The following is a 27,210-nucleotide window of genomic DNA, read 5'->3' on the forward strand; positions in this document are numbered from 1 at the left end:
TTGGATGATTGAAGTCTGAAGAAACAAGACATATTGGCAATTTAACAATTTATTAATTTAACAAACAGGAGCCTCAGTAGCGTGTGGAAGAACCATACACCAGCTTGGTCATACACTGCTGTGGGATGGCATCCCATTCTTCAACCAGCATTTGTCGCAAGTCAGCCAATGCGGTTGTGTTGGTCACTCTGGCACGAACAGCACGCCCAAGCTGATCCTACAAGTGTTCAATGGGGTTGAGGTCAGGACTGCTGGCAGGCCATTCCATCCTCTCCACTCCCAAATTCTGGAGGAAGTCTCTGAGAAACCCTGCTCGGTGTGTGACCAGGCTGGTGACCAGCATGAGGAGGAGATGCCAGGCTGTTGTGGCAGTGTATGGTTCTTCCACACGCTACTGAGGCTCCTGTTTGTTAAATTAATAAATTGTTAAATTGCCAATATGTCTTGTTTCTTTAGAGTTCAATAATCCAATCCACCAAACAACACCAACAAGAGTCAATAGCAGAATAAGCTGTTTGGCAGAGAAGATTTGGCAAATTTTTCATGGGTGCAGCCCACATACTCGGCTTTGTTGCTCATCCCACAAATGCATGTTCCTTACAAATGTGGCACCATTTAAAAGGGAAATAAACAGGCTTTCCAATGGTATAAGATTTATTGCCAAGAAGCACTGTTACAACAAAGAAATAATCTACCAAACACAAATTTCCTTACTTTTTGTGCTATGTTTATTTCATTTAAAATAACCAACTGGTCAAATTAACAAGCCCTCACCTGTAAATCTGATCACTTGCACCCTGCTTACAGGACTTCAGTACTTGAATCACAGCTTCAAAAGTCCTCACTGATTTTACATCTGAGTTGTCCCCCAGAGCCTTAGAAATGGGTGAAAAGCATTGTACATAAATAAAATAGCCATGACGGTGTTTTGTTTTTGTTTTGTTTTTTACTTTTTTCCATTATCTTTGAACTTTGTGTAAAATATAACAGTAATGAGGGAAAACTTGTGAACAGCATGTAGACAATCATGACACAAAAATTCTCCTCAAGGTAGATTAATAGGTTAATAAAAGAACCTCGGTCATATTAAATGTAAGCAACATTGACTTTATCCATTTTCTTTGGAAGATACCGGAGATTGAAAAAGTTCTCACCTTGCTTAAGGTTTGAATGTGAGTCAGGATGAGTGCACGGAGATGACTCTCGTCATTTTGGAAACCCAGCAGCATGTGTTCCACAAACAATGCGAGGGTGTAGATGTGCTTCCACGCATTACTGTAACATTTTACAGAGCAGTTGATTGATTCACCATACTCCAAGGCAGTATTTAAGGTCAGTGCAGGGTTACCCTAAGACATTAGCTTGCAGAGATGGTAAGCACTATATTGTATGAAAATCAACTCAATCATTGAATATGTGGCCTTTGCAATGTGAAATAGCGCCACTAATTGTTTTCCAGAGGCTTAACAAGCCTAATATTGTATTTGGCTAAAAATGTAGTAATTTCTTGTGACTTAAGCAGAAGCTTTCATCTCATCTAGCAGTGAATCAAGTTTTTGTGCACTGCAATGGTTTGGGGATGTGATCAATCGAAAGTATATCTGACTTTGACATTATATTACTAGCTGAAATACACAACCATCCAGTTTCTAAATCGCTAATGGTGTTAGTGACATTAGAGGCCTAGGTACCAGCTCTGGACAGATCTCTAGTCTATCAAAGGGCTAAAACGAAGCAACACTAAAGCATTCACACTTCAGCACAATTTAGAGTTACCTAACCTGCTTATGACCAGACCGTGGTAGGGGACAAGTGCAGACAGACAAAAGGCATGCAGCCACGTCATTATACCTGTAGAAAGATATTACTGACTTTGGACTGAGTATTTTACTCTGACTCCTGTGCATCAGCAGCATACCTGACATCATTGAGTATTTCTTTGCATCGCCCTCCATATTGCCTGGTGTTGTGTTGAGAGCAAATCAACTCCAGAGATGGTTTCAGCTTCTTCACTTGCTCCAGCCAGTCCTGGTAAAGAGCTTCAGTATCTAGAGTAGAAGGCTCCAGATATTCAAGACATGCCTTGGCTGCATGAACATCCAAAACCTTCAGGACAGGAAAACAGTTTGGGAGTGTTTTTTTCAATATTGAAAACATAAAGAAATGATAATAATATAGATTTGCAATAATCAATTATGTGAAAAATACTCAAATAAAAGCTATTCAAAGATGACAGAATTAGAGAGGGGTCAATATTGGGTTTTCCTTGACACAAAGTGTTTCTTGTCTTGGAATTTTGCTTAATTTTTGAAAAAAAAAAATGTTTTATTAATGTCTTTCACAATTCTAGGTACTTTTATTTACCAAATCAAAACATCATATTGACAAAGCTAATGAATCTTAAGGCTTTACTTTCCACCTACACATATTTCATTATTGTGCATCCTGCAGAACACTGACATTTTCTTAATCTTTAAGCATGTCTGTAAAACTTTGCATTATTGGCTTTGTTAAGAGGTAATTCAAAGGTCAGCGGTAGTTTAATGCCTGAATGTGCCTTGAAACATAATGATACATTGAAATAAAAGATGAACATCATTTAGATTTGTTGCATTTTTTAAGTCTGGAAGGTCTCCTCAGAAGATGTTGCTAAAATTTAGAAATATGTTTACCATCTCTTGACAACAGCTAATTTGCTGGTTTCTTTGCAAAGGAGAAATGATGTCAGGCCGAAGAGATATCATCCTTGAGAGGTTCTGAAGACGACTTTTGTAGAAATGGTAGGCGATGTGTATATGAGGAAGAGAAAGCTCATCGTCATCTTTTTTTCGTTTCTTTACTTCATCCACGCAGCTGGCCAGGGCCTGACACAAGAGCTGTTGAGTAGTGCACAAGTAGATTAATAAAACTGTATTTGTACATCAGTGTTAATAAAGAACCTTATGAAGGTAACTGGTAATTATCTGCTCTTGAGTCCTTAACTAGCTGCCTAGCACACATCCCTGTATCTGGCATCGAACCACAATTCTAACAACTAGTTTTACCATAATTTGTTCAAAACTGAATTATTATTCAGATTTACTCTGGCTTTTCTTTTTCTTTTTTAGCTTGGTTAGTCAGCTGGTAGATCACTGCTATCTGTACTGAACAAAGTTAAACGCTAGTTATCTGGGATTGTGTACAACTTGACAATTCATGCGTGTGCCCTGTGTCGTCTTTATTGGGAAACCATAAACTGCTTCAGTTTTGGTCATAAGTGGAGATATGGGATGGGAACCTTCAAACATCAGACATAAATGTCAAATGTTTTGGTTTTGGAATAGATTTGTAAAGATGTTTGATCAGAGACTCACTTAAAAGGCAGTTAAATGGGACATCTCACATGGTCATCCTTGGGCTAAAGACTTGAAATCCTTATTCTGTTTTCTTGATTTGTCTTTTGTTTTACAGAATATGATACTTACTTATATTCAAAAGATTAAGAGCAAAACATTTTTCTCATGCCAAGAGACAATTGGTTGGTTGTTATATGGTATAAGCAAACTCATAAATTCGAACTATAAGCGAACTCATAAATTCTCATGAAGAATAGCCACATAGTAAAACACAATCTGAAGTATAATTCAAATTAAATAAAAAGACCCCTGTGTGCACAGTTACGTTCAGAAAAATAACCATTTGTCCCTGAGACCGGCAGGTTTAATGCCACTCCAGAGTTTGTTGTGGGAGCACGGTGGAATTGAGAATGAATTTCATTTTATGTTTTGCAGTCCTATCTATGAGGACATAAGGGATGTATTATTACTAAAAGGTTTATGCTGACTTCTTTTGGCTGGGTGACTATGAAAAAGGGAGCGAGTTGTGCCTCAGGAAGGGAACCTTTGCCAAGCTTGGAAGGGAAGGCAGAATATTTTATATAAGACTGAGCTGCAAAATAGCCTGTAATTTTGTGATGAAATTAAATGTAATTAAATGTTTGACTGCTACAACTGTACTTCTGGTGTCTAGAAAACCGATAAGGGTTGGGCACCTTGAATGCTTGACACAAAAATAAAAGAAATCAATAAATCAGTCCACTATAAATTAGTGTTGTTTTTGACTGCACTGATTTGAATTTTGGCAACACCAGAGAAAATCATATACAGACAAATGTTTTGACGAAGTGAGCAGTGGTATTGCAGCTAATAGAAGGAGTCATTAAGCACTTCATTCACCCTCACCTGCAATTCTTCATCTGATGCCACATCCACACTCATGGAAACAAAATCCTTCAGGTACCTTTCGAAAAAATCTTTCTTCATTTTTTTGTACACATTTTTTGAGATGTAACTGCCAAGTGGAGTGTTGATGAACAACTCCTGGAAATGGCCAGGTGAGGCAGCTGCAAAGAAAAGTTCAGAAATCTGTCAGTTACAAAGCTTGTACTAACTGAACAGCACAATTGCAGAACAGCAGGCATTTGGATATGTTAGTTATACAGTAGTATAGTTACTTTGATGCCTGACTGTCTGCATCATGAGTCCATCCAGGAAGTCTTTGATCCACCAGCTGAAGGGCATGCGGCAGTGCATTGTGCTGCCAGCTATGATATGGCTTTGTACCTGTAACACACTGGCCCTGTTGAGGCAGGATGCAAATACCATGAATGTCATTTTGCAAGTAAGAGTAATTACTCTGTAATTTATCTGATGCTGATGTTGTTCACTTGAATTTACTTGCATCTTTTTTCTACAGTAAGAAAACAAACCCAACGGTGGGTGGCCAAAATGGGTTTTATGTTATGCTTCATTTTTATAACTACATAAATGTTAAAAAAAAAAAGAAGCCTAAAACAACATCTGTGGTATGTTGTCAAGCATTCAGACCATACATGTTTATATGAGGATTTTCAATCAGGTTTTAGAGCACATCATAGCACAGAGACGGCACTGGTGAAAGTTACAAATGACCTCCTAATCGCTTATGACAAAGGACTTGTCTCTGTCCTGGTCTTACTAGATCTTAGTGCTGCATTTGATACCATTGATCATCACATTCTACTACAGAGACTGGAACACTTAATTGGCATTAAAGGACCCGCATTAAACTGGTTTAAGTCCTATTTATCGGATCGATTTCAGTTTGTACATGTTAATGATGAGTCATCCCTGTATACCAAGGTTAGTCATGGTGTTCCTCAAGGCTCCGTGCTTGGACCCATACTATTCACCTTATATATGCTCCCTCTAGGAAATATAATTCGGAAACACTCCATAAACTTTCATTGTTATGCAGATGATACACAGTTATACCTATCAATAAAGCCAAATGAAACTAATCAGCTTACTAAACTCCATGCATGTCTCAAGGACATTAAGACCTGGATGACCTGCAATTTTCTGCTGTTAAACTCAGATAAAACCGAAGTTATAGTACTTGGTCCTAAACACCTTAGAGATGCATTATCTAATGATATAGCGAGTTTGGATGGCATTAACTTGGCCTCCAGCACCACCGTCAGGAATCTGGGAGTTATCTTTGATCAAGATATGTCCTTCAACTCCCACATAAAACAAATTTCAAGGTCTGCATTTTTTCATCTACGTAACATTGCAAAAATCAGGCCCATCCTGTCTCAAAAAGACGCAGAAAAGCTAGTCCATGCATTTGTTACTTCCAGGCTGGACTATTGTAATTCTCTATTATCAGGCTGCCCTAACAAGTCTATAAAGAGTCTCCAGCTGGTCCAGAATGCTGCAGCACGTGTACTGACAGGAACTAAGAAAAGAGATCATATTACTCCTGTATTGGCCTCTCTGCACTGGCTCCCTGTAAAATCAAGAATAGAGTTTAAAATCCTTCTCCTCACTTACAAAGCTGTTAATGGTCAGGCACCATCATATCTCCAGGAGCTCATACTACCCAATCACCCAACTAGAGCATTACGCTCCCAGAACGCAGGATTACTTGTAGTTCCTAAAGTCTCCAAAAGTAGAATGGGAGCCAGAGCCTTCAGCTATCAAGCTCCTCTTCTGCGGAACCATCTTCCTGTTTTGGTCCGGGAGGCGGACACCCTCTCTACCTTTAAGAGTAGACTTAAGACCTTCCTCTTCAATAGAGCTTATAGTTAGGGCTGGGCCAGGACAGGCCCAGGCCTGTCCTGGACCAGCTCTTAGTTATGCTGCTATAGGCCTAGTCCGGGGGACAATGACACACTGAGCTTCTCTCTCCTCCCCTCTCCTCTCCTCTCCTCTCCTCTCCATCTGTATACATTATGCCTGTATACATGCCCCATCTCTGCATGTCACTGACTTACTTCTTCCCCGGAGTCCTTGTGCTTTCTAGTCCTACAGGCTCCCATGGATCCTGGCCGCGCCCGGGTAGTGGATCGTGGATGCGCCCACTGCTATGGCCCTGCCTGATCGTGGTATGGCCCTGCCTGATCGTGGATGCGCCCACTGCTATGGCCCTGCCTGATCGTGGATGCGCCTACTGCCACCACTACTGTTGCTAATATTAGTCACATCTCTGTTACATACGTTCCACTACTATTATTGTAATGCATTACTACATACCATCCTTACCATTAATCACTACTACTGTTATCATTAGTAATCACATTTCCATGTGCATTTCATTATTATTGCTGTAATACATCTTTATGTACTTTCACTCCTGTCAACCATCGCTTATAATTGAATACATTGTGATCTCGTTGATCTGCTCTGTACATGCGACATCTATTGCACGTCTGTCCGTCCTGGGAGAGGGATCCCTCCTCTGTGGCTCTCCCTGAGGTTTCTTCCGCATTTTTTTTTCCCTGTTAAAAGGGCCTTTTTTTGGGGCAAGTTTTTCCTCACTCGAATTGAGGGTCGAAGGACAGAGGGTGTCGTCTCTGTACAGATTGTAAAGCCCTCTGAGGCAAACTGTGATTTGTGAATTTGGGCTATACAAATAAAATTTGATTTGATTTGATTTGATTTGACATGTAACTAAATCTCTAATAATAAAATCATGTGCGCTGAATAGATACCATGATCATACTCACTTGCTTTCCAGCTTCACGTAAGGCACATGGAGCATCTCTTTGCTCGCAAATATTTCAAGCCATAGGTTCCTGATGTCATCGCACTCATTCAGCAGGAGGTCCAAATTGCAATCTCGGTCAATGACTGATATCAAGTTGGCTAGAATTGGAGTGACGACTGCTTGGATCTTCCTCCACAGTGTGTTTCTGTGTGAAATATTCATATGACTTTCTTAAAAACAACCTAACATTTGCATATGCATATTAAAAATTATAGTTGAAAGAGGTTCAGCATCAGTCAGCTGAATCTCTGTACCAGCAATGACTGCTTGTTTACGTGTTGTTTACAGTGGTGCATTTAAAATATCACACCACAGCAAAATTAGTAATGAATAAATGACATATAAAGATTGAATGCAAATATAGCAAAGAAAAAGGTTACATAGACTGCTAAGGTATGGAATGTAAAGGAGAGACCTACAGGAACGTTCCCCCCTCTTGAAGAGCGTTGACATTAGATGCCTCCATTAGCACCCAGCTTTTTGGATTGGGGATCGTGGCCTCATAGTCCTCTAACAGCAAGTGCAGATGTTTTCGCACAATGTTTGCAAACACACCTTTAAAACAAAATTCATTTACAAAACTTTTTTTCAGAAAGATACATTTTCACGGGCCACAGACAGCATTGGCCCAATATCAAAAAAGACTGATTTTATGACCTTGTGTTTGACTTCCATCCAGAAGTGTCAGCAGGTTCTCAACTCGCTTTGTGCTGAGTTCTCCACTTTCTGCTGCATCTCTGAGCAGGCTGACAGCACCCTGCACACAGCTCCTAATGAGATCTGTTGTATCAAGAATATCTCCCAAAACCTGTAAAAAAAAAAAAAAAGTCTGTTAGTTATATTTATTTAATAAATGTATGAAATAATGGATAAATTGTATGTTATTGAGCTAAAATAAATTCTGAATCTATAAACTATTGCCCATATGTTTTAAATATGTTTTGAAGCTACTACTTCAACAACAACAACAACAACAACAACAACAACAACAACAACAACAACAACAACAGAGAATAGATAAAAGATGAGATGGTTGATCAAGATCATACATCTATCCATGTCCGGAATACAAAACTTGTTTGTCTGAGTTAATTTTGCAGTTTAGGAATAATTTTTAATCAGGTTTTGAAATCACTGAAATCATCAGAAAACAAAACATCTTATTCAGATTACCTTTCATAATGGGCTCTTCTAAAGTAAGAAAAGCCGAGTCAAAAAGGCTGGTGAACTCAGGTTCTCAAATTTCTTAATTGCCTTCTAATCATTTGTCACATTCACTCAATTACTTCCGCCAAGGAGATTATGTTTTCGCCTGTGTCCGTTTGTTTGTTGGTTAGTTAGTTGGTTTGTCAGAAGCTAAAGTGACGGCTCCAGGAAATATTTATCACTTTCTTTAACGTTAGGGTATTTTTCAGCATTTTCGTCAATTTTTCAGGGAATAATGCATGAATCTTGATGAAAAAAATTGTGCGTATTAGGGTGGCTTGCATGTATTTCTAGGGGATTTTTTCTAGTCGGGCACTCCGGTGGCCAGTCTAGGGTCCTAGTATTAGCAGGTGAGAATGGAGGTAGATATCAGTGTGCTGTGGCTGCAGAACCCTTCATTCTTCTTCTTCTTCTTCTTCTTCATTCAACAGAGAATGTGTTCATGAAGAAAGTAAGTAAAGAGTGACCTGTAGACTGCTTGTCTATGTTGAAGAAATGTTGCAAGTAGTGTGCATTTCATCCTGCTAAGTAGCAGTAACCGATGTATGTTTGTTTTTCTGAGCTGTTTTCTGCAACTGTGGGTTAATTTGACTCACTTGCTAATTGGGCTAATGCGAGTCAGCTAGCTGTGTTACATTGCATGTGCTTACATGTGGGTGTATTTAAGATACCAGCTCAGCTATTTTATCAGCCATTTCTGTTTACATTGTATTTGTTATATTGCTGTATATTGCTAGAGTACTAAGCTCAAATTAATGAGCATAGTCTCAGTGACATTGTATAGGAGGACATTATTTGTAACATTTTTGTATTTTTATTATTTTCTTACAGAAACCATTCTCAATTCAGTTTATCATCTATCCAGCATTATATAAACGACATAAACTGTTCTCTGAGTATGTGTCTACTCTCTGAGCAGAGTTGCTGTTGTGGATTAAGTGGTCCCAGCATTAAACATCACAAACATACAATCTTTAATAAGCGGATTTAAATATATTTTATTTGATATTGAATTAGGCTTGACTGAATTAACAGGGACCTTTCAGTCTTTGGTGGAGGTATGCACACTACTGAGTGCCATCCTAGTTACTTTTGTGTTTAATTTAGATTTAGTTTTATTGATTTTTGCAAAGAAATGCCTTTTCTGAATTTTATACCTGCAACATGTTGGGAAAGTTGTGGAATGTTCCAAAAACACCTGTTTGGTAAACAGGTTCAAAGGTGATAGTATCATGATTGGGTATGAAAGGGGCATCCTCAAAAGGCTCAGTCGTTCACAAGCAAGGATGGGGCAGGGTTCACTACTTTGTGAAACACATGATTGTATAAAGGATATTCTTACCATGGGCTTGGGAACACTTCGTAAAACCATTATTAGTAAACAGTTTGTTTGCAAATGATAGCACCCGGATTTTATTTACATTTTACACAGCGTCCCAGCTTTTTGGGAATCAGAGGTTGTACAAGTACATAAAAGGAAAACATAAATTTTTAGCAAATGTTAAACTTCTATAGTTAGTTTGTACTCTACAAATGCATTAGAGATAAGTAAATTGTATTTTTGTGTGGCCTGACTGGCAATCAGGATCCTCTTGTTCGTGTTTATGAATACGGATGGTAAATTATACTTACAGTGGAGTCCTTATTTTGTGGCACATAGGTGTGGTCCTCTGTCTCCGTGCCTGAAAAAAAGAGTTACAGGTGAATTTAATCAGTTACTTAAAATATATAACTTTACGAAAAAAAGTTTTTTGATGAACTACCCTCAGGTGGATCTTCAAAAAGGTCACTTATGCGCCGTTTTTTCAAGGAATGAACATCAGACACAAACTCTGTTGATCTCCTGAGATCATCAATGTGAACAGACCGCCAAGGACCTGTAAAAAAAGAAAGGCAGATAAATTAAGAGGCGATATGTAAGTTTTAACTGTCATCTAAATTGTTTGCTCTTTAATTTATTTTGTTTCTTGTTGTTACACTTACTGTGTAGCACTGGGTTCTGTGTATGAAAGGTGCTACATAAACTAATCCATTACTATTACTGTTGTTGTTGTGCTAATACAGCATATTGCTGCTGACATGAAATAAGCAGATTCGCTAGTCTTGCTGTGAGTGTGTAACAGCAGTGCTAACCTCCTTGAAATCCAAAATAGGAAGTCCCGCCCTCGATTCGGAGAAGTTTGCTGACAAAGTACACAAATGTCTTTGTGTTGTCAGTTGTGGCCCACTTGTTTATTTCACTGATACATGAATACCTAAAAAAATGTAATGAAAGTAAAAATAGAAAGTGAACAAACATTAACGTTTGCAATAATGTTTGAGAAATATGTGATAGTAATTATTTGATGATCTTTACACTCACTTGGCTGAGGAAAGAATATTCCTTCTGTGGGAGTCTTCATCATAGTCTGTTTGGATAATGAGCACTTTGTCTGCAGGTGTTGAGCCAAGAAATTCCCTAATGCCAGAACATAAGCATGCTTTACATTCGAGCAGACAGAGTGAACACTTTACAAATGTATGCAGGCCCATATTACGTAGTATCTACAAGGATTGGACAATTGGACAAATATGTCAGCTATTGCCAACTGAGTCCATTGCTGGTTTGTATTTTTTTGCAATTTTTCTCATTCCATTTAGCTAACAGTCTGCCGACGAAGAAGTGAGAGCTGGTCCTCAGCAAAAGGCTTTATTTTTCCCAAACCAGAGTTGGTGATTTTGTGAACAGTAGAAAGACTAACTAAGATGGTTTCGGTGAGTTTTATTTTGTTTCTGCCAAGTTTTAATAATGTCCGATTTACAATAAGCTATTTGCACTGTATGCAATTTATGCTGGATGGGGTCTCTCAATCAAAACATCTACCTAAATTCAATTTAATTCTATTCTGATTTTTTAATAAATCGCCAACCCTAGTATCTACTCAGTATGACGCAAAACAATATAGAATCCCAACAAAAATACCACTAGCGTGTGGAAAAAAAGGCTGTTTAGTTAGACTGAAATGATTACTTTGGCACCATGCTCTTTACACTGTATTCACACACCTGATTATCTTGAGGAAAGAGTACTCTGTGTCAAACTGCTGCAGTGACAGCAGCCTGATTTCAAGGTTTGTCACTTTCTGCAGTTGTTGAATGTCTGCTGCAGTCAGTAGCCTTGAAAAAGTTGTGACCTTCAAAAAAGCAAAATACCTAGAATTAGAATTTAAAATACTATGCAATCATTTCTCATTTGCTATTACAAAAAGGACAGGCCACCCACATATACTGTTACTTTGTTATGTTCTATCAATCGGTGATTTATAATGTACAAGTACCTCAGTGAAGAAGAAGTGGGACTGTTCCAATTGTTTTGTGCGATAGACAATGTAGTCTCCCAATGAACTGTGCATTTCCTCTTTAACATATTCCTTTATGAAGTGTTCTCTTTCTTCATCAGGCAGTCTGGCTTTGTCCAAACGAACAACTGAGTCTGGAGTGGCACAGTCGAGCAGAATGTGTTTGGCTTCGTCCAGTATGGTCTGAGAATCTGTGTCAGCCCCTTGATTCTCTGTTACTTGCAGGATCACAGATGAGCATGTGTCTTCATGGTAGCCGATGAAGACATCACTTGGATCATATTGCTTTTTCATGGTATGTGGAATCCTTAAGGACACAAAATTATCAACCCATTCCTTTAGATGTCCGGCAATGTTCTTCTGCTCATTTCTGAGAACAGTGTTGATGTCAAGGTAGTGTTTCTCCATCCTGTTAATCAGCGGGATTGGAAACTGCTCATAGACCACCTCTCGCTCTTCAATGACTATAAGCCTGAAGTTTTTGTGAACTCTGCATTTCACACGATGTGTTCCTAATCCAAGATCAACATACTTTTGACCACCTAGGGTCACATAGTATTGGTTGAGAGCATCATACAGACTTTCGTACAGATTCTGAAGGTTCAGAAGCACAACTGTCTGTCCAGTCTCCATGCAAACCTTGACACGATTGATGTTCCTACAGATCTGTGTGTACTCCTGATCCTTTGGAAAACTAGACCCAAAGATGATCTGTGGATGGATTTGGTTCAAGGAGAATTTCTGTAGGAGAATCTGAAGGGCTGCATAGTTTTTTGTGAGAATTAAGAGGTAACGACTTGCGTCAACTTGGCAAGCTGGAGAGATGCTTTGACTGACCAAATCATTAGTGGTGATGCTGGCATTTGCAAAGTCATTTCTGAGTTCTTTGCTGAATATGCCCATCACATCCACACCATCTTTTCCGCTGAAGTTTCTCAGGACCGCTCCAATGATTTCATCTGCAGTAGGTCTCTTATTAGTGATCTTGGTAATCGAAAACACCATTTTTATCAGACTGTAGAAATCCCGCAGACCAAAGAAACCCTTGCCTTCTTCGCATACAGTGATATATGCTTTTGCGAAAGGCTCAAAGAGGTGTTTGATCTTTTCAAGAACAGTTTCTTCAGACGAACATATCCCTTCAGCACTTTTGACGAGCTCTTTCAGGTTCAGATCTCCACGGGACACAAAGATTCCACGATTCATCTTGGCAGGGTCAAGAGCCCAATTGGAAATTCCAATGAAACCAACCCTTTTATGAGGTTGTGGTTCATCATCAACACAGCCCTCTTCCAGTAATGGGTGCAGTGTTTTCAGTGGCATTTTAGGGGAGTCTTCAGCCAATCCAATCTCATCAAGAACAACTACTGAGATGTATTCATCCAAGTTTTTGCTTTTCTGAAAGCGGGCACATTGTTTGAATGTGCTGATGATTCCTTCTGGAGTTGAATGGGGGCTGCACTGAAAAGACACCAGGTGTATCTGCTTCAGCCTCTTGTATAGTTCAGAATGTGAGGCCGAGCCCTGCATTGCATCTGCAACAAGGGTTTTGGACAATGATTTGGAGCTCCCTGGTTTCCCAACAATAAACAAGGGAATTCTTAGTTCAACACAGATCACCATCATGAAGAAATTCTCTTTCAAAGCCTCATTTCTGGCAATTGTTTTACCCATGGGAACACCATCAAGTAGTAGATCCTGCATGAGTTGGATTTCCTCTAGTACCCTCTCCATGTTGTATTCAGAAGGAAGCAACTCGCTGATAGTTCTCCAGTATGACTTTTTGTCTTCCAAGCAGGACTGATAGCACACCCCAGTGGCCATCAAGAGCGACCAGATTACTCTGTCACTAGCAGGTAGAAAGCTGTTGGAGTTTTTTCTCTTGTGGTTGAGTTTGCTTAGTTCTGTTGATAACATGGAATGATTTTTGTGGAACCACACAAACACGTTCATCCAACGTTCAACATCCCTCAAACTGACAAAGCTGCATTCATCTTTCCTCTCCCTCATGAATTTTTGTGATGATGACAACACCTGAGTTATGGTTGGAATATAATGCTTCTCAATCACATTGGCCTTCACCTCTCTTTGCACCATTTGTTCAATGTACATTTTCTCTGTTGAGTCATTGAGCTGCCCAAAATCCCAAACAAGTGGAATCATGCTGGGGGGCAACTTATGAACACGATACACAAGCTGGCGTAGAGGGATGGAGCCAAGTTTGTCATCAGTATCCTCAGCCCTGACCCGGTAGCCCAATCCAGATGCCTCTAATCTTTCAATCATCTTCTCTGTATGCTTCCTGTAGGGGTTGCATGCAGCAACAATCTGTAGTCCTGTTTGAGAGCCAAGTTGTTGTCCCTGCACAGAGTGATCACAAATGATCTCTTTGATGCTGCTGATGGCATCTGTGGTGTTTGCCTCATCGAAGAAAAGAACTGAGTCAAATTTATGATTCTGTGTGTTGTTCCTTGCAAGAATTTCTGCTTCCTTCACTTTCTCATGAAGCATTTCTGAAGTAGTTCCTCCATGAACCTTGACCAGTTTCATGTTTTCTGCCGATGTTCCACACCTTCTCAAATCACACATGAACTTTATGAGCTTCGTCTTACCACATCCCGTCTCACCCATTATGATTACCGGGATGCCGCACCTGAATCTCATATGGATTGCCATCATTTTGAGAACATTATCAGTGGTCAGCTCGTATGTTTCATCAGGATCTGTTGGCCCCTTGATGCCAAGCACGCTGCACAGAGTCTCCATCTTGTCAGCTCGAGGAAGCTGATCAAAGACCCTATTAAAAGGAACTCTCTGAAGTTTTAAGCCATTGTACAGCTGTCGAGTCATGATGTTTTGTTTTATCACTTCTCCTGTCAAGGGATTTATGGCATCAACTCCTCTCTGGCCATTGAGCTTCAGGTAAAACCCAATAAAAGTCATCGAAATGTGGTCATCATTAAAAAAGATGTATGGATGTGGCTCAGATTCCCACCTCTTTCGAATGAGGAATGGTGCTAAGTCTCTTCCATTAAGTCCACTGTTGTCAATGTGTTGCCTCCCTGGGCTCTGGTCAGTGATGCATAGTGATGGGGTTGCAAAGTCTTTGGACATCAAGATCATGAACTCAACCACAAAGTTTTTGAACCCACGGAGAGTGTCTCCGACCAACTCAACTTTGCAGAAGTCTGATTTCTCACAGTCTTGCAACTGAAGATTAAGGAACCAGACAAAGTTCCGTAGCTCTGCCCATGATGGATCTATTATGCCACAGTGGATTAAAAGTGTCTGAAGACACTTTGCATGTGTCCCCTCAATGCCCTGGTATGTGAAGTTGTCGAGATTGTTTTTGCTGTCAAAGCGTGTGAGGTACTGGTATGGTCTTTGATAAGTTTCACTCCTGAAACATTCATCATCCATGAGGGGGTCATCATTCTCCATGTCCGCATTTTCCTCTCTTCTCATTTCCAAAGCCATGACCTCCTTTGGTGAACGACAGTATACCTTCGGGAAAACATCTGTGAAAGCAAAGTTTTCCTTTTGCCCCTAACAAACACAAAAATACATATAGATTAAGTTTAGAATCAATTAATCAAGCTTATTCTCTCAGGCAAAGATCTTAAGACTATTTATTTCAGGAAAAATAATTATACCTAACTCTCCTACCAGCTACTAATAGCAGTTACTGTAATTACCTTTATACCATATTTAGCCACTCATCCTTGACCTGTCTGCAACTGAAACAAAATGCCAAGACTCTGACAAGATGTGGTTGTATCTATCTAAATTGTATCGCACACAGGTGAACTTTAGTTATTTGAGAATCTGTGTTATAAAAATATTTTACTAAACAAAAATGGAACGATTGTAGTATAATTTGTGTGATAAATCAGTGATAAAATGAAATAGATAGAATTGTGTAGTATGATTGATTGATGAAGATGAAAAATGCACAAACATCTCAACTTACAGATTCGGGGTCATATCTAGGCTGATTACTGTTGGATTCCAGCAACTCAATGATATACAAGTGTTTGTGGCTGCAGTGCCACACCCATCCATCAGAATCCATCAGGTACCCCAAAAAGAAAAGCTTGAATATGAATTCATTCAAGCCTTTTTGCACCTGGGTATTACAAATCACTTTGTTAGAACACATCTTAATGTTACTGGATTTGACAATTTTAAGGATTCTTTCAAGAACCACATTGTTAAAAATAATCTTTTATCATCATGGTTATATGAACATTGCTTACCGAGGATGTGACATCAATGTGAAACACCTTGAGATCTTTTTGTTTTGGTGTGTCATACAAAGACTGAAGAATCTTGTGATCATCAACCTCATGTTCAGTTAGTCGGATGCACTTCTTGAATGCAGTTCCTTGTTCAACACTTCCCTCCAGCTTTTCGTACAATCTTTGGACATACAATGACTTGCCTAAAATGGAAAATAACCATATATAATGAGGTGATTGAAATGATAGCATCAATAATAACCGATTGGAATATGCTACAGTTCTATCTCTAGAAAGTAAGCATTCCCACAAAACACAAAACGAGGTCAATTTAATTCTTTATCTTGTTTTCTTAATTTAATACCATATAACTTGTTTTAGTTAAAACTCCCATGTTGTATTTACAGCATTAGACGTCTATTTTGCTGAGTTGTATGAAATAATTATATACTCCAAAACTGGTGACACCGTTTCATTTTGCTAAACAATACCAAAATAGTACTTATCTAAAGGCAAGCATCAATAAATATGAGAATTGCAATACAATGTACAAAAACATTTGCTCATATAAAACCCAGTTTGAAAGATTAACTCTTTAAAAATGTATCCCCCTGGGTTACCTAACCCAATATGCAGCATGCAAAATAACTGCACAACTCAATTCATCTCCAACAGAAAACGTTGCCAAATGGACAAATTGTGATTGGGAATTAAAGGCAGACTTGTGCAATAGGCATTCTTGGAACTGAATATGGATGCAAATATTTAAACTTTAGTTAAAGATAAATAATTTGTTGATCTTAACATAAGGCTGACACACAGATAACATTAAAAAACTTAAAGCTAAATGATAAATATTATAAAACTACAGTTTATGTGAGACTTACCTACTCCTGCTCTCCCGGAAGTTACAATGCCAACAGAATGGCCACCTTTGAACATAGCATTCCTGTGGTCTGAGGGAACAGTGTAATGCTTGGACAAATACTTCTGGATCCTTTCCAATCGGTCTTGTGGCACAAAGTCTCTTTTGAACTGACTGAATGCAGTAGGAATGTAAGTGTGCTCCCTGTCAGAGCTGCAAAAGATCACTAGTGTGTAATCATGTTTAAACTGGGAACGCAGTTTCTGAAAACACTTCTCCATTGCACAGCTCACGTCATAGGTTAGTTGGTCTGCCCAAAGCATTGTGTAAATCTTCTGGCCAATGTCACCTGGTGTGAGACATCTCCTCAGAAAAAGATCTACTTGCTCATTAGATGTTGCAGGGGTACACAAGAGAACCTCATCATAACTTGGCAGTGGCTCATAGTCACTGGTCATGTACAAGCAGATACTTGAAGTCAAGACCTCATCATGTGGGCAAATTATGAGGTTAGGCTGGTTTGAGAGGAGGCGTTTTGGGACCTCTCTCCTGAGTGAACTGTCTTTTGCCTCTGAGAGCACTGGTTCTTCCCATTCATTTTCATTTTGGTTTTCTGCGACAGTCATCATTTTCAACAGATGCCCTAAACTCCTTACGTCCAAAAGGTCGTGGAAAAATATTCCCTCATTCCTCATGTAACCATTCCACAACATTTCTAGTTCTTTCAAGCCCACAGTTTGGTCTGCCTTGTCTGCTAGATCATCTGTTGTAAAATGACTCACATTAGCTGAAGACATATCGCTGTCATCCTGCCAAAGAAAGTGACTTTGAAACTGACCATCATCATTAATCCTTTTCCCAGGCTCATATTGTTTGTGAAACCTTTCCCATGTGCTCCACACATCTGATGTTGTGCAGTTTGGTTGGATAAAAGAGAGCATCATCAAAGCTTTGTCATCTATTTCTACATTCACATTTGCTGGTGTCATAACACTGCAGAGGTAGAATATTTGTTCTGCTGTGAAGTAGTTTAAGTAGTAGTGATCAGATCTTTGTTTGTCCATGAAGTTTCGCCAGTCATCAAGAAACAACTCCATCTTCTTGGACAGTGCTCCAAGTTCTTCGACTAGACTTCCACATACTTGGATGCGATGCAGGGTCTTGCAAAAGTTGATTTCCATAATGATACATGGGTCACTCTGAGTTTTGCAATATATCCTAGCTTCCCAACATCTGTAGAGTGGGTTCCCTGCAGCATAAAGGTCTACAAATGCTTTGGTAAGTCTTTGGACATTCTCAAAAACCTGCATAAGAAGAAGATACAGTGAGATTACAGTTATGGGAAATAAAAAAAAATAATACAATCATTATTTTTAGATTGACTTTAGATTAAATTAACAAAAAAAATCAGACTTAAAAAATAAATCTCTTTTCATAAAATCACAAAATATACAATTTCTATACACACCTCAGCGAAGCATTCCACCGTGCCCTGATTTTGTTCCCCTCTTCCAGACATGAGCATAAGCTTATTTTGCAACTCTTTCAGGTCCTCATAGGTGTATGTCTTGTTTTCCTCATGTCCATCCTGGATTTCCAGCATCAGGGAAGTCTCTAAAGTGAGCTACAGGGAAAGAGAAAGCAAACAGCAATATGACAGGGACTACATTAGTGTTTATTTTAAGTTCTTTGACCTAACTAGAATTACTTCCTCACAATGGTATGCAAAGTCAAGTTGTCAAGCCCAGTCAGTCAAATTGCTTTTGACAATCATGTCTGTCCAAACTCATACATGGAGTGAAGACTTTGAAGGAATATTATAAAAGGTATTACATTTTTTTTTTTCCAAATGCTATAAAGTATTGGTCAATATCAAAGCCACTTTTCTAAAACTCATACAGTCTGCATTACCAAAACACGTCTTGGCCAAACTGGTAATCCCACCTCCTGACCTAAATAACACTAACAACAGGGAGCTTTACAAAAACAATTGACTTTTATCTTTAAAGTTACATTTTTTTTTCACATACATCAGTATTTCATCATAGAAAAACATGTTATCATCCTATGACCATACTAAAAAATACAGGTAAGAGGCAAGTAAGAATAAATCAAAAATGCAGCACTTTAAATTGTAAGTTACTTGTGAAAAATGAAAAGTTTAAACAAAAATCAAATTCATTAAATTCTAGAGCTGCAATAATAATCATGTACAATATAATCACTCATACAGTAAAGTCAATGAGGGTTCTAGTTCTCCCTCTCTAGTCTAATACTGTAACTAAAAACGTGTCACCTGGGTAGGCTTTTGGCTGAAATTGCAATCAGCTGTGTTTGGATAGTTTTTAATTTCATAGTAAATATTCTGCAAATTTGTAATAATTCTGTTTTGAAAGTGTTTTTTTAACAGTTTGAATGAGAGAAGGGTTCCTGGATTTTGGAAAATGTGGTCATTGAATGCATTTTGTGTGGAAGCAATGAAAAATTATTTCAGCTTGGTTCACATGGACTTATATTTCACTTACTGTGTTAAGAGTTTTAAAATGTGACTTAATTGTGCCTGCACAAAGCTATAAAAGCATCATCACATGCACGAGACATCGATAGCCAATGTGATTTTGATTAAATTAATTAAATTGTATCTGTAAAAAACACCCACTTACTGTAAGAGGTTTTAATCCGGGCAGTTAAGATGTGTTGACATGCTTATTTTTTACAGTTTCTTTTTAATACTGAAACTGAACTTTAAAATTTGTTATGGTGATACTAATAATAACTGTTACAATGATATTTGTCCAGTGCTGTCAAATTTTTTCATGTTGTGCACTGAGCTTACCTTTTTCTGGTCTTGGGCCTTGATGGTGTATATTCCTCTCTCATTGATGGATGTTGCCAGGGACAGAGATGAAAATTCAACAGATCCATGGCTAATCTTCACAGTCTTCAACCATTCCAGATGTCGTACTGTATCCCTCTGAAATAAGGTACAAAATGAAACTTTTTGAACGTAATTCTTCACATTAACTACTTAATCAGTTTTCAATGTGTTTTCTTCATGTAGCAAATAATAAATGAACAGTAGCCATTTATGCATTTTATGCATTTGAAAAAAAAAACAGGCTGTGGTATTCATAGAAAACTACGTAGCTAAGCTTCTATCAGAGGATAAACCTTTTCCCAAAAGATTTGCTTAAAATGTTGCATGTGAAAACCCTATCTTTTCCCTTTGAAACAATTTGGTTTGGATAATAAGACATCTAAGAAACTTTTGATTGATTGTGGTTTAATTGTAGTAGCAAATTACTTACAGTATGGTGGTGACATAAAGGGTGGAATCTTACCAGCTTTGTTGGTAAATTTCTGTCACTTTTAAGTGCTTTCCATAATTTTGACAATGACTCATTGAAGGCCTCAAAATCAGAGTCCTGCTTCAGTCCATACAAGATGGATGAGAAACCAAGGACAGTATCATGAAAACAGGCCACTCGATCCACATCCAGGTCATTTTCTCCAGCAGAGATGGATGCCAGGTCCACAAAAACTTTCAGCTCATTGATATCTGCAATTAAAAAGTTCCTTAAGCCAACACAACTTCTTGTCTATAGTACAAGGTAACAAAAAATGCTATTTACTGTACCTTCAAGTGCTTCTTTAACCCACAGGACAAACTCTAGGCTCTGACTGAGTTCCTGAAGACATTCCCTGGCATCATTCGTAATGTCCATCAGAATATCTTTGGTCTTCATGAGGTTTTCATCTATGTAGTTCAAGCTGTTTTTCTTGAAGTCACCTTGAGTCTGAAAAAAATATTAAATTGTTGAGTGTATGATTTGTGATTCTAAAAGGCTGTATAAAAGTCTATTTTATTCAGTTATCTTTTCAGTTTTCTCAAACTCTTATTTAAATGGTCTATTGTGGATTGTGGGTGAATATTCTACTAGTATTTCAGTACTTTATTCAGAGTACAAGACCAAACTAGTCTTTACAGGGTTTTACAGGGATTTTTTAAACCGTGGGGGAGGTCTGCCCAGGTGGAAAAGGGGGGGTGACGACGACAACATGAATTTTGAAATGTGAAATTATGACTATTTCAAACTGAATGTTTTTCTAAATACATTATTTACTATATGGTTTCCGGTATGAATTGAAAATAATAATTGAAAATAGGATCTTGCAGAAAATTACCTGGGCATTACCTAAGCTAACCTTATGTTGTGCTGTTCAAAACATGTATCTGAAACGTAATGGGTTTCCTCTATCAATAGAAAATTAAGTTTTACAGTTAAAAATTAATCTACAACAAAATAATATCTCTCTCTACTGTATGACCAAAGACTCGACATGCTTTATTAGGCCTAAAGTAATCTCTCTTTAACAAGTGTCAATGGTACAAAACTAAAATAAAAATAAGAATCTCTCTGAAATAATGATAGAAATAATGCGTATCCGGTATTAACCACTTAATAACACATTTATCCCGACTCAGGATTTTTTTTGTAGCCTAATCCATCTATAACATTAGGGTCGTTTTCACGGGTTTGAACAAAACTGTATCAAATATAACCTAGCTTAGGTACAGGGCCGTAGCCAGGATTTTTGAAATACCGAGGTCAACATTCGGCAGACTCCACATGCATCTCACTGGTTCCTTCTCCTGCTCTTTCTCTCTCCTCTCCTCCTGTCTCTGTCCCTTCAACCTCTTCATCTCTCTCTCCTGTCTCATCCTCTGTTGAATTTTTAAAATGAAAAGTCTAAGTATACTACTGAGTCATGATTACTATAATTTGACCTAATATTTTAATGCCATGCTTAGTCACATTATTACTTATCCATCCAAACATCCAAATAATATTAGTGATGGATAATTCATACTGTGACTGAACATGGCCTTAAAATATTCTGATTCATTGCATGTCCTTTCATTTTTCAGCCTAGGCTACATTTACAGAAGGTTACAGTTTAGCATCTCTATTATTGGCTATCTGTTGCATCTGTAGGCTCGTTCACTATTTTTCTCATTCTCTTTGCTTATTACAATTCTCACCTTTCCTCCTCTTTGCCTGATCATCATCTGCCTTTCTTGCTGCAACAAATGATAACTTGGGTTGATGCAGCCTCTCACCACTACCTGCATCTTTGCTCCGATTCATTTAATTGCCGTTCTAAATATAGACCTGCAGTCACGTCGCGACCGTGTTTACTTTCGGTTTTAATGAAACGAAACTTAAGAAAAAAATATGAGGACATGACCTCGGTGTCCTCAATGGTGACTACGGCCCTGCTTAGGTACCTTTCTTTGACCCTTTTCTCTCCCTCCACGTCGGACTGTCGTCTCTACTCTCTTCGTCTTTCGCGCGCCGCAGCCAGACAGGCAGGTGGTGACTCCGGTGTTGGTTTTTCAAAATAAGGGTATTTGCAGCGTAGCATCACATTTCATGAAAAACACCATGTTTTGTGCCAAAATTCACATTTCATACAATAATTTACATTAACATAAACATAAAACAACATAAAAACATTATTCTGAAGGTGTGGCGGCTTTTATTTTGCCGTGGCGGTGCGCCACAATCTATTACATGTAGAGGAAACCCTGCTTTATAAGAATTATGAAGTTTCTGGTGAGGCTTTCTGGTGAAGTAACTGGTGTTTCTTTAAAGGACATTTTTTAGGGATAAAGCTGCTCTTCCTAACTTTAAATGATTGGGAAACATACCATTTGCAGCAATTTCTCCAGTACGTTGAAGTCTCCTTCTGGACACATTGTGTTCCTAATGTCCATGATGATTTTAGCAGACTCCATTGCAAGATGAAGACCATGGTACTGTTGAATCTGGTGAATCCTTCCACTGATCCATTTTCTGTTATCAGATGGATCTGTTTTGCACATGATGTCCAACTCTTCCTGCAAGTCTTCATATTTTCTTCCACAGTACACAAAAATGCTGTCTATATCCTCTAATAACAGTTCCCCACTCTTTAAACCATCATAAAGCCTTTTGTATTTGCTGTAGCAACTCTGGAATACTTTGCTGTAGACCAGGTCAAGAGTGTAGGTTTCCTTATTTTCATCAAGATCTTCAGTGTCATCTGTATCATGGTGGTCTGATGACAGCTCTTCTACTTGGTGCGTCCAGCACTTTCTGAAGATTGTGCTGTCTTTAACAGCATGCAGTTCTGAAGCCATTTGACGAGTGGCATCACAAAGATTGAAATAAGTGACTTGCCCAGTTGCAGAACAGGTTTCTCCATCAAGAGTGTGAACCTTCATAAATTCATTCAGGTTCATCATCTCAATGTTCTGCTCAAGTTTTTTGTCCAACCCCTTGAAGTCAACTGTGGATCAAAAAGATAAATATTAAGAAGTTAACATACACTTGTAAAGAACATGTTTATCATGGGTTTATCTCATTTTTCTGTGATGGAATGAGCTGAACACAAACTACTTTGTCACTAAAAACATTCATGAAGTTTGGTTCAATAATAAATTTATTATGGGTCTTCTGAAAATGTGACCAAATCTGCTGGCTCAAAAATATACATACAGCAAATTGAACGATCAATTTTGGTGATTATAGAAAGTTGTGTAAATCAAATTTTCTTTGTAGCATGGTCTCTTAACTTCTTCTGAGTGATTCTGATTGATAACAGCTGGTGACTTTTCTGGGCCCATTTAAATAGGGCTTGTTTGATACACCCATTAGACTCAGCTGATCTGAAAGGGCACATTATTGATTTAAACAAGTCAGTAAAGTCACTTGGAGCCATTTCAAAGCAGTTAAAGGTCCCAAGATCAACTGTACAAACAACTTTTTGTAAGTGTGAAGTGCATGGCACAGTTGTGTCACTGCCACGAACAGGAAGAAAATGCAAACTATCACCTGCTGCTGAGAGAAAATTGGTCAGGATGCTCAAGAGTCAACCAAAAACCACTAACAAGCAAGTCTACAATGAATTAGAAGCTGCTGGAAGACAGGTGTCAGTGTTCACAGTCAAGTGTGTTTTGCATCAACATAAGCTGAAAGGCTGCCATGCAAGAAAGAAGCCTTTGCTCCAGACGCGGCACCATAAAGCTTGACTGAACATTGCTGCTGATCACATGGACAAAGTACCTTCTGGAGGAAAACTCTGTGGTCAGATGAAACCAAAATGTTTTGCCACAATGTCCTGCAGTATGTTTGGAGGTGAGAGGGTGAGGCCCTTAACAATAGACTTAAAAGTGGGCACATGTATTATTCCATACAAAGTAGCAAATGACTCAAACAATAATGTTATTGTAATACCAAGTGAGGTGAGCCTATTAATAGATTTGGTAAGTGTTTCCACAACCCTGCTGAGAAACACGTTGGCATGTTTCTGCTAACCTCAAAGAGCAAGCAGTACTTAAACTTTCTGATACAGCATCTCAGGTCGCCTCACTTTGCCTCACATGTTTACACTGAGAAGGGGACAACTGACAGTTAACTACTAACGTGCATGTAAATTGCCCATCTGTATGAGAGGCAATAACCAGTCTGTATCTGTACTCCAAAAAAAAAATAACATAATGCAAAGACAAAAGTACTAATGATGTCAGGCACGCCACAAAAACTATGGTAGTCTCACCAGCATAACAATACCCAATTTGTCAGTCGATTCTTTTGGAAAGAACACATTCCTTGTGTTTCAACACAAAGTTCACCAGGACAGCTTCTCACTTGGAGCATTCTTCCTATGCTGAATATGCTACCCATAACCGTGCAGCCGGTGAGCACTCTAGTTAAGAGCTTGTACTGCTTGTTCTTACTTTGCCTGGCAAAGCTATGGCTGTCCCTAGATCCTTCATTCTTGCTGTATGATTGGAAGACAAGTGAAAATTAACAAAGCAATACAATACAAAATATTAAATGCAAACACCTCACCAGCACTCTCTAGTTTAAATGACTAACAACAGACATGGGTGTGGCAGCAGAACATGACTGGCCTTGGTCTTTTATTAGAACCTTTGTTTGATAAAAGGAGAGGTGTGTTTTTTCATTTGAATCATGGACCAGCGATTGTTTAGTCTATGCACCAAATATAATTCTGCAAGAAATTACAAAACATATTTTATGATAATAAACTACAACATAGCATACAGTAGTGTCTCTATTCTAAGACTAGGTTTCTAACATTACTTTTGCTCTCAGTGTATCAGCGCTTCCTACCTTCGACGTGCTCTGGAAGCTCCCAGCAGACTTGTAGAAGACCCTCGACCAGCTCCTTCTCTCTATTGACAGCTTTTACTTCGTCTTTTCTTAGTTTCAGTAAGGTTGTCATTTGTCCATCATCTTTACAACGTCCATCATCAGAGAGGCCATCTAGAGGAACACAAACACTCAGATGAACATAACTACAGAAACAAATGGCAACTGTGAATGTCAACAAAGAAAAACAGCCACTGGAACTGTGATGGTGCATATACACATACAGCCAGTATACAAAGTTGAAATGAAGTCATCTAAGAGGTCCAGAGGCGATATCACTCCTAGGTGGAACTTCTAAGGAAAGGACCTACACACTGCCTTTTTTGTAAAAACAGACACTAACGCAGATAGTTTTGTTTAACCAGATTTTTATATATCTACCACTTAAACCTTTGATGGTCCTGCAATACGATGATGGTGAATGTTCATTTGTTTGTGATACTGAGAGCACTAAAGGACTAAGTTTGAAAATGTTAACAGCAGTGTTATTGCAAGAAGTTCTTAATGATTCTTATTTATTAGAAAACTAGTACTTCCTATTGAAATCCTGAGCAGCAATCAATGGTGGATATCTCAAGACCAGATCAAGTAAAAACAAAACTATCTGCATTACTAGAAGGAGATATGTTTGTATTTCTCAGAATATAACTCTGTCCAATGGCACACTTTCAAGGTAACTCACACAATTAACCAACATGTTTAATTCAAGTTTGGAGCTGATGCTATGGTGTACAATCAGGTTTGACATTAGTTTAAGATTACTTCAATTAAAGAACCAAAATTCACCTTGGTTTTTATCCTGGAGATTCATTTACTGAGGGACAACTCTCAGAAGGTACAAAAAAGGGCAAACATGATTGCACTCTAGAGGGGTTATTGGTTCACAAACCTGTGTCATTTCTCTTGAATAATACTATTTCTTTTACAGCTGTTAGGTGGAGGTAGAGGGCACTGTTTTGAGAGAATACATCAATTTGGTTAAAGTCTATGGCCCAAACAATGACAATCCTTAATTTTTCAATTATTAATTCAATAATTAATTAAATTAATCAATTAAATAACTATTTTATTTATTGCCTTCCTTCCAGGTAAAGTCAGGGCTCCAGACTGTGACTTAAACGGTATGCAACCATTAAGTGCCACAGAAACAGATCTTAAAGTATTTACTGTTCCTGTGTCACTTCATGGTTGCATATGCAACCGCCTGGAGCAAGAATTAGTAAAAGAAGAAGAAGAAATAGAAACTCAAGAAAGAGGGGTTTCAGGAGAAAGAGCAGCAAAAACAGATATTTGTACTCACCTATCTTCAGAAAGTCAACAAATACATGTTCTCTCTGGACGATTTGATTTAAAGTTTTGATTTGGATCTCGCCAGTCAGGAACTTCTTTGACACAGATTTGAATGTTGAACTTGCCAGAGTTATTGTTGTTTGCGCTTCATCTAACAATTTGTTGATTAGTTTTTCTCTTGCAACTGGAAAAAAGGTGTAACAAAACCAACTGAAAAACATTTCAGTATGACAAAATAAACACACCAACTTGAGATAAACCCCAAAAAACACAAAATATATATATATATAATTAAACAGATCCCCAGTCAGTCTTGTAATATTATATGTTACAGGTACTTACCTGTCATTTGAAAGAGAGTTTTTGATATGGGCCAATTTAAAAGGTGCTCAAGTACCAAGTCCTCCACCTCAATGTATTTTCCATTAACATCTGTGGGCCATGTCTTCAGCACAACAACAGACATCAGCTTCCCAAACTTTCTGATATCATATTTCTCCAAAAGAGCTGAGACGGCTCTGCCAGACTTATCCTGATCAGAAAACAATCAAAAAATAAATTCATTGCACAACATACTCCAAGTATTTGTCATTGAGAACTCGAAATATTGTAAATAGGAGGGATCTGCTGATTTAATTAATTGCTTTATTGCAAGAGACATGCGCAAGAATTTGTTTCTTAAGTTTCTTAACTGCCTCATTGGTTACAATTGTTTATGAATTGTTTATGTTTATAGCACACAAACAGAATATACATAAGCATTTACATGTATGTAATTTAAAAGCATTTTGTAACTTTTATTCACCACTTATCAAAATCATACCTGACAAATATCTGCAACTGCCTCCAACGCACATTTCTCCATTGTACTGCATAACAATGGACTTGTCTTGCTCAGTTCTTCCATCTTTTTGGAGTATACTCCAATTTGATCCATTGGCGTTTCCTAGCACACAAGCACACAGCCTCAGTTTTGTTTCACA

At 38.3% G+C, this 27,210-nt stretch overlaps 1 protein-coding gene across 1 annotated transcript in view; it reads right to left on the reverse strand.

Annotated features, from left to right (window-relative positions):
• The window catches only part of LOC311258108 (E3 ubiquitin-protein ligase rnf213-alpha-like), a 63,993-nt gene that overhangs the window by 20,339 nt on the left and 16,444 nt on the right, over positions 1–27,210 (reverse strand). Inside the window, exons 17-43 of the mRNA XM_084354156.1 lie at positions 27,051–27,173; positions 26,570–26,759; positions 26,238–26,411; positions 24,899–25,051; positions 22,429–23,048; positions 20,353–20,512; positions 20,057–20,274; positions 19,552–19,689; positions 18,184–18,339; positions 16,738–18,019; positions 15,869–16,053; positions 15,583–15,738; positions 11,592–15,158; positions 11,320–11,447; positions 10,637–10,732; positions 10,408–10,529; positions 10,038–10,151; positions 9,907–9,956; positions 7,726–7,876; positions 7,488–7,623; positions 7,028–7,213; positions 4,493–4,617; positions 4,221–4,381; positions 2,673–2,876; positions 1,919–2,106; positions 1,155–1,275; positions 775–875 (exon numbers count right to left, since the gene is read on the reverse strand). Coding sequence (XP_084210282.1) covers positions 775–875; positions 1,155–1,275; positions 1,919–2,106; positions 2,673–2,876; positions 4,221–4,381; positions 4,493–4,617; positions 7,028–7,213; positions 7,488–7,623; positions 7,726–7,876; positions 9,907–9,956; positions 10,038–10,151; positions 10,408–10,529; positions 10,637–10,732; positions 11,320–11,447; positions 11,592–15,158; positions 15,583–15,738; positions 15,869–16,053; positions 16,738–18,019; positions 18,184–18,339; positions 19,552–19,689; positions 20,057–20,274; positions 20,353–20,512; positions 22,429–23,048; positions 24,899–25,051; positions 26,238–26,411; positions 26,570–26,759; positions 27,051–27,173 — 9,005 coding nt within the window. The remainder of the gene's footprint in view (positions 1–774; positions 876–1,154; positions 1,276–1,918; positions 2,107–2,672; positions 2,877–4,220; positions 4,382–4,492; positions 4,618–7,027; positions 7,214–7,487; positions 7,624–7,725; positions 7,877–9,906; positions 9,957–10,037; positions 10,152–10,407; positions 10,530–10,636; positions 10,733–11,319; positions 11,448–11,591; positions 15,159–15,582; positions 15,739–15,868; positions 16,054–16,737; positions 18,020–18,183; positions 18,340–19,551; positions 19,690–20,056; positions 20,275–20,352; positions 20,513–22,428; positions 23,049–24,898; positions 25,052–26,237; positions 26,412–26,569; positions 26,760–27,050; positions 27,174–27,210) is intronic.

This window comes from Pagrus pagrus (assembly GCF_965226575.1).
Source record: "Pagrus pagrus genome assembly, chromosome: 6".
NCBI classification, from domain to species: Eukaryota; Metazoa; Chordata; class Actinopteri; order Spariformes; family Sparidae; genus Pagrus; species Pagrus pagrus.